We start from the raw sequence: 8,364 nt of genomic DNA on the forward strand, positions 1-8,364 counted from the left end.
ACGGATGTCAAAAATATAATTTTATCATTTCAATTTATGATTTTATTTCGTGCTAATGTAATGAAACGAGGCGAAAAAAAACTTTTTCAACGTAAAAATTTTTTAAACCAAAAATTGATGGAAAACTTGAACAACATTTGGGGGGGGGGAATATACCAATTTTTCGAAATGATACGGCAAGTTTTAAAATAAGTAGGAGATAAAATAACAATTTTGTCATTTGAAAGGTACAATTTTGCCTAATATTCATAGGTATGTACCTTGTAGGTCGTAGGTAAGTATAAAAATTTCGATTTCTTCTTCAAGTCTGTAATTTTTGAATTGCGGAAAAGAGAAATCCCATGCAAGAAAATCATAGATGAGTAGTACTATAGTACTACTTCAGTACTATTTTTGTACAACTATTCAGTACTAATTCAGTACTCCAGGACTAAGTAGTACTTTAGTATCAATTCAGTACTACTTCTGTATAACTATTCAGTAGTACTTCAGTATTGGGATACCAAGTAGTGCTATAGTACCATTCCAGTACTACTTCAAGTAAGACTATTCAGTACTACTTCAGTATTGTGGTATCAAGTAGTACTGTAAAACCATTCTAGTTCTATAGTTTAGTATTGCATAATATACTGCAGTTATAAAGAATAAGATATTACTCGAAGGGTCGGTTGGGGGCCCCTGGCGGATGCAGTGAATGTGACCATCAATATTTTATCCCCTCCTTCATAAAAATCTTCCTCATGCTGTTTTTTTCTCAAATTCAGATACTTGAGGATGCATTTGTGTTGTGTACTTGATTATGTTGTATGCCTCTCATCTCATTCATTTTCACAAAAATTAGTCAACCTGACGTGATCAACAAAACTGGAGGAGTTTCTTGGGAAAGTGAAAACAAAAAATTCACCATGAGTAAAAATGCCAATTTTATTCCATAAAATGACGAACTTTTAAAGTGAAATTAAAGACAAAATGAAAATTTTGCAAATTGAATACGATGCCAGGGCCCAGGCTCATAACAATTGTTAATATTTTACTTTTTGAATTTATGGAAGTTTCAAAAATGGATTTTTTTGGGTTTGGAAGTGAGGTAGAAATTGACCCAAGCAAATTAAGCAAGAACAAAAGATTTGAAAATTTTGCATTTTGTGATGTAAAAAACAACGTTTTTTAAAAATTTGCTCAATTTTTTAGGTTTTATAAAATTTTAGAATTTGAATGGTAGGGTTTTAAAAATTTTTAATTTGAAAATGAAAAGCGAACCGTTTCGAGCGAGGTGCGAAGCATAAGCTAGTTTCAATATGTAGAAAAACACGAAGCAATTGGGCAAAAAATTTCAAAAACATATATTTTTAGAAATAAAAAACAAGGTTTTTTATGATTTGCGTTCATTTTTTTGACAACTCCATAGGTATTCCTTTTAATACACGTATAAAATTTATTCATTTCTAACCAAACTTTGGAAATTACATAAGGTATATATAGCTAGACCTACAAATAGATATATTATACTATAGGTATACATTTGTAGAAGTGTAGAAGTATTGAATTGATTACAGCTAAAAAATTATATTAGTAGCATATACCTACAAATGAATCGTATCACCACCCGATTTCAAAATAATTCACCAGGGGTATTATTACAACCCTTTCAGACGATTTTATAAATAATCCAATACATTTATTTTGAATAGAATCCGGAGTTACGACAATTGTTGAGCCCAAGTGCTCACCGAAATGATACAAAGGTTTTACATATCTATTGAAAATTGTTTTTTCATTGACAAGTTTACAGTTTATTTTTTCAGCTTCTATCACAACGATCTCTTTTTTTTCCAAACATTCACGAACTACAAGTATATTTTTGATGTAAACAAATTGGCCACTATCCTTCAACCGAACGTAGCTATTATTTCGTTTCTTCAAGTCTGAAAACTGTGATGAATGACAAACCATTCCATTAAATTTCCCAAAAGAATGGCAGACTGCATTAAATTCTATTTCTGCACCAGTAGTTTGTTCTGCCATCGTTTTCACTGCAAGCGACAATGAAACTTTTTTTTTCTTTTGTGATAATTTCGGCATATCATCATTTTCATTGCAATATTGACGAAAATGGTTTTTAAATAAATGATTGTATAACTCATGTTCTCGAGAGTGCAACGATGTTTCATCGGATGGAAAAAGTACACGTCCCTTTTCCAGAACTTTTTTCCATCTAAAGTACCGTTTGCAAATCTGCTGCTGAATTCCAGTAACATTAGAGAAAAGAGTATTCAAAATACCGTTGAAATCTTCAAACGGAAATCCTGAAGAAGCCCACAAGCCTCCAAACTGCGTTACCCAGTCTGGAAAATGCAGTAGTAAATGTACGTTAAATTTGCAATATGTTTCACCGTACAAACGAGGAATATTTTCTACAAAAAAATACAAGGCCCGTTTCGCATCTACCAATTCTTGATCAGAAATTTTGGTTTTCAAGTAAATATATATAGCATATATTAATGAGCACCAATGAACCAGGTAATTTGTTGGCCATTCAGCATCCAATAACAAAAAGTGGCTGTAATACAGTAAGAAATTCTTCCACTCAGAAGCTGTCCACTTACTCATAGTAGTCAAAGAACGTGGAGGTCGAGTTATTTCAGTTGGCGGTTGAATGTTCGCAAATTTTTTGTCCATAGAGGTCAGCTTTTTGCCCAAATACCAAATTTTTTCGTGGTTACTGGAATCGAACCAAGCCTCAGCAAAGGTTTTTACATTACCTAGCAGAACGCTATGCATATAATCGGGAGAGAAGCAACGTGTGATGTCGAAATTGATTAAGGAACCAATCACGGAAGGTCCTTTTACTCCCCGGATAACAATGTTTTTTTTTGAGTTTGAATTGAGCATCTGATTGAGAACCGTACTTGCATCTTGTAAATGCTGCTGGATACTTCGTAGAGCGGGAATGTCTGTACCAACATAAACTCTACTTCCTCCGCCGCCGCTTTCATTTTCTACATGAACACTATTCTTCAAGCAATAAGTGCATCCATATAAGCCATTAAATTGCGAGATGTTTTGTAACAAAGGGCGCGCAACTGAATCAGCTACACCCACCAGTACATGAAATTTCACAACGATTGGATTGGTATCATTTTGGCATAAGCCTGATCTTCGTAATAATCCTTTTTGGTTCAAAGTGTTCATTTCGTCAACAAAATTTCTGAAGTACATATCCATGATGGGTTTACTTTGGCCAAACCATAAGCCACACAGCAATTGGTATTTACGTTTCAGTTTTTGCGGTAAATTGTTTATCAACAACTGTATTGGCCATAATGAGTAATTAGATGATCGGAAGGTAGAAACTCCATCTGTACTGAATTGAAGAGTAACATCTGTTCTAACAGGTGGTTCCGCAGTCAGATTTCTGTAATATGAGCCATTGTTAACGTCATTGAATCCTTCTCTGTTCACCATAGTGAGATAGTCGTCGCTATTAATGAACCTTTCCAATGCACTGCTAACTGGAATGTAGTAAAAGAAGAGATTTTTTGATAGGAGATTGGTTTTATCATATTCTGTTCCGCAGTCGTTACATATAATTTTTTTCTGTTTCAAATCAGTTGGCGTCAAAGGTACTTCACAATCTCGGCAGAAAAATGTTCGTTGAATCTCCATGGATTTAAATTTAAATTTTTTGAGAAAAAGGTAAGATGAAATTGGAATTACTCGTTTTGGTGAAAAAATATCAATCAGACGAAGAAGATCTTCAATGGCACAATCTGACAGTTGATGCCTTAATGCGAACGCCATTATTAAAAGTTCACCTTCAGATACATTCAAATCTTCATCAACACTCTGAAAAAAAAACGAAAAAATAAAAATTATGAAAAATGAAATTTTCTAGAATTTGGTTTTGATTTTATTGAGAGGAGGCAAAGAGAAGAAATATCTAGTCTTCAAAGCAATTAAAACATGCTCACTTCACTCGTTTTTTTTCCCCAAAAAACAATAACATAACAAAATGAAATAACTTTCATCGAACTTTATGAAAATAAGAGAAACACAGCTTTACAAGGGAACCTCTTGAGGTGTCCGCCTCCGATTAGAACGGGACCGCGATTTTTGGAAAGAGCATGTTCTAAAACCCCCAAATCCAAATTTTCAGCTGCCCAAGTTCATTTTTCGATTTTTGGCAAATTTTTGAAAATTCAAAATTGGCTATTTTGGTGATTTATGCTTTTTTTAAAAAAGTACGTAATTGATCAGAAAAAATGTTCAAAATAAGTCCTATAAAACTGATATTAACCCCCCCCCCCCAAATCCACATTTCGCCATTTTCAGCCATTCTGGAGCCTCCAGTGCGATTTTTAAATTTCTGCAGAGTTTTCAATTTGCTCCAGAAGGCGTGAATATGAAGTTTCGCGCTGCTAAAAATCGAGTTGTGTGTTATACTCGACCTGATTCAACTAAATTATCCACATTTGAGTCGATTCTGGAGCGGACACCGCAGGAGTGGTTTTTTGCGACCAGCTTTTTTTCAATATAAAAATATTCAAAAATCAAAAATTTCCCGTTTGCGAGAAAATTTTTGAAATTTGCGCGAATCGCAGTATTTCCGTCATTAATTAACCACACGAGAGCGAATTTAGCCTTTCTTGGGCCTCTCTTTAATTTTTGAATATTTTTATTTTGAAAAAAAGCTGGTCGCAAAAAACCGCCGAGCCGCCGCCGCCGCCGATTAATCGGAGTGTCGAATATTTTCAGTCCTTGAGTAGAAAAAATTTCAATTTTGATCCACCCATGAAATTGACAAAGGAATTTTCCACGGAAGCTCCTGGAAATTTTATGTCTGAAAAGTTTCAAACTTTCAAATCCATGAAGAAAAACTTTTAGAAGTGGAGAGAAAGAAAATTTCAAAAAAAAAAAAAACGTTCAATTTCTGCAAAATATTGATAAAATTGTTTGAGAAAATTTCAAAAGTTTGTAAATAATTGGAAATTTATTTTACAAACTTTCGAAATTTTCTCAAACAATTTTATCAATATTTTGCAGAAATTGAACGTTTTTTTTTTTGAAATTTTCTTTCTCTCCACTTCTAAAAGTTTTTCTTCATGGATTTGAAAGTTTGAAACTTTTCAGACATAAATTTCCAGGAGCTTCCGTGTAAAATTCCTTTGTCAATTTCATGGGTGGATCAAAATTGAAATTTTTTCTACTCAAGGACTGAAAATATTCGACACTCCGATTAATCGGCGGCGGCGACGGCGCGCAATATTTGACGGCGGCGGCGGCTCGGCGGTTTTTTGCGACCAGCTTTTTTTCAAAATAAAAATATTCAAAAATTTAAGAGAGGCCCAAGAAAGGCTGGAGCGATTCGCGCAAATTTCAAAAATTTTCTCACAAACCGGAAATTTTTGATTTTTGAATATTTTTATATTGAAAAAAAGCTGGTCGCAAAAAACCACTCTTGAGGTGTCCGCTCCAGAATCGACTCAAATGTGGATAATTTCGTTAAACAGTTCGAGTATAACACACAACTCGATTTTTAGCTGCCCAACTTCATATTCATCGCCTTCTGGAGCAAATTGAAGATTCTGGAGAAATTGAAAAATCGCGCTGGAGCCTGCAGAATGGCTGGAAATGGCGAAATCTGGATTTGGGGGGTTAATATCAGTTTTAGGACTTATTTTGAACATTTTTTCTGATCAATTACCTACGTACTTTTTAATAAAAAAACATAAATCACCAAAATAGCCAATTTTGGATTTTCAAAAATTCGCCAAAAATCGAAAAATGAACTTGGGCAGCTGAAAATTTGGATTTGGGGGTTTTAGAACAATGCTCTTTCCAAAAATCGCTGTCCCGTTCTAATCGGAGGCGGACATCGCAAGAGGTTCCCTTTTTAGCTTGGAGAACGTAATGGCGAAGTAGAACAAAATGTTTTCCTTTCGTTACTCCGAGTCAAATCAATACCTATGTACCTAATCGGAAATCTGCATACAAGTTGGACTCGCCAATGGACCTCTTAAGACTTGATTAGACTTTGATTCTCACCGTAATTTCGAGCCCTAGATCAAACCTAGTTTAAATCTAGTTAGCAGCTACCTACTTCTTTGATTATATTTGATTCATTATCGTCATCCATCTGGTCATTCGCCAATTCATCTTCTATATTTTGATCAATATTGTCATTCATTTTGTTATTTTCCAATTCATCTTCTATCATCATATCATTGCAAAAATTGATAAAATCTGCGTTTTCGTAATCCATCTCTTGACTGTTATAATTTGCATCGTGTTCATCAACAGAGCAGGAATTGTTGTCTTCATGGGTAATATTCAGATCTTCATCACTATTACTGCACTGCACCTGCGTACGCCAAAAAAAAATGACATTAATGGTCCATCAAACTTACACATAAAAAAAGACAGCTTCATCAGGGCCGGTTTATATAAACCGGCCCTGATGAAGCGAGGGCAAAAGCTCTCAAAAATCAGTACTCTGAGAGGTATTTTGAAAAACTCAAAATTGAAAAAAAAAAAACAAACGAGCCTGAGCAAAGCGGGGGTAAAAAGCTTTCAAAAATTTATGTTTTGAGAAGTACGAGTGAAAAAAAAGTTTCTTCATGCAGGGAGGAATCAAGCAGTCCGGTCGGATTGCCCGACAAGGTAGAGAAAAAAAAATATGACATAAAAAAAATTTTAAAATATTCATTTTTCTGATTCAAAGTTGAACATTTCTTGAATTTGAACAATAAAGTTCTCAGGTGGAAAAAGAGCAAATAGCTCTCAATAATGTGTAATTCAAGCTCTAAAAACATCTTGCGCAGTTCGCAAGATCAACCGACTTTGCTCTAAATATACCTCAGTAATTTACCAACATTTATCTCAGTAATTTACCAGACATTACTTCAAAATTTACAAATTTATCAAAATGCGCGGAAGTACCCAAATTTACCGATTTAATGAATACGAAAAGTCGAAAGCATCGACAAAATAAAATAGTCAATCATAAGTAGCCATCATATTACACTTTTATGAAATTGATTTTCAAATAAAAATTAGCGTACTTATGAAGACGTAACCGTCATATTACAAGTGGAATAATATATCAGGAAAATTGTTGACAAAAAACAAAATTATTACCGAAATTTACCAATTTACCGAAATTTAGCTATTTACCAAAATTTACCAATTTACCAAAATTTACCAATTTACCTATTTACCGAAATTTACCTATTTACTGAAATTTACCTATTTACTGAAATTTACCTATTTACCAAAATTTACCTATTTACCGAAATGTACCAATTTACCAATTTACTGAAATTTACCAATTTACCAAAATTTACCAATTTACGAAAATTTACCAATTTACCAAAATTTACCTATTTACCAAAATTTACCTATTTACCAAAATTTACCAATTTACCTAAATTTACCGATTTACCGAAATTTACCAATTTACGAAAATTTACCTATTTACCAAAATTTACCAAATTACCAACATTTATGAATTTACCAAAAATTACCCTATCAATTTACTAACATTTACCTCAGTAATTTACCAGACATTACCCACTAATTTACCAATTTTCCAATTTACCAAAAATTTCCCCAGCAATTTACCAACATTCACCTCAGTAATTTACCAGACATTTCCCCCAATAATTTACCAATTTTTTACCAAATTTTTACCGACTTTTACCGACTTTGTTTTTAGTTACCCCAGTAATTTACTGGCAAAGGTTTTTTTTTTTTTACCAATTTACCAAACTTTACCAATTTACCAAAAATAACCCCAGCAATTTACGAAAATTTACCAATTGGAATACCAATTTACCAATAAAAATTACGCCATTAATTTACCGAAATAAAAATTACCTAAGCAATTTACCAAAATTTTCAACCAACTTTAATTACGAGTAATTCACCAAAAATAACTAATCATTTTATTTACTAAAAATTACTATTAGTATTAATTCACCAAAAAAAAACAAAATTATCAAAATTTACTGGCTATTTACCAAAAAATTAATTTTTTTTGTTAAAACAAAAATTACACTAGAAATTTTTGAAAAATTTTGATTTTTTATAGCAAAAAAATTTTGGACTGATAAAATTAACAAAAAAAATAACAAAAAAATCAACAAAAAATTTTCTCCTCTTGACTCACGCGGGATTCGAACTCCCGACCCCCGGCGCACCAATCCGTAACCTACACACCCTAACCACCCCATCTGTTTATTGGGGGTGAGCCATTTGCGAGATATAAGGGTTTACACAAATTTCTGCTTATCCATAACGTTGAAACACGCTTAAACGTTCATATCTCGTAAACGGCTGAACCGATTTCGACCAAATTAAAAATTT

The 8,364-nt window shown here is 33.1% G+C and overlaps 1 protein-coding gene across 1 annotated transcript; it reads right to left on the bottom strand.

Moving 5' to 3' along the window:
• Window positions 1-1,339: 1,339 nt before the first annotated feature.
• LOC135839339 (uncharacterized) lies at window positions 1,340-7,313 on the bottom strand. Its single transcript, XM_065355334.1, has 2 exons — window positions 6,101-7,313; window positions 1,340-3,846 (listed from the first exon to the last, which is right to left on the bottom strand). The coding sequence occupies exons 1-2, from the start codon at window positions 6,260-6,262 to the stop codon at window positions 1,600-1,602; spliced, it is 2,409 nt and encodes an 802-aa protein (XP_065211406.1). The 5' UTR covers window positions 6,263-7,313; the 3' UTR covers window positions 1,340-1,599.
• Between the last annotated feature and the right edge of the window lie 1,051 nt (window positions 7,314-8,364).

Source organism: Planococcus citri, chromosome 1 (assembly GCF_950023065.1).
Source record: "Planococcus citri chromosome 1, ihPlaCitr1.1, whole genome shotgun sequence".
Classification (NCBI taxonomy): domain Eukaryota; kingdom Metazoa; phylum Arthropoda; class Insecta; order Hemiptera; family Pseudococcidae; genus Planococcus; species Planococcus citri.

Coding starts and splice junctions, on each gene's coding strand:
- LOC135839339 (XM_065355334.1), bottom strand. CDS start 6,262: ATGGATTACGAAAACGCAGATTTTATCAATTTTTGCAATGATATGATG. Junction 3,847..6,100: donor AATCAAATATAATCAAAGAA/GTAGGTAGCTGC, acceptor TTTTTTTTTCAG/AGTGTTGATGAAGATTTGAA.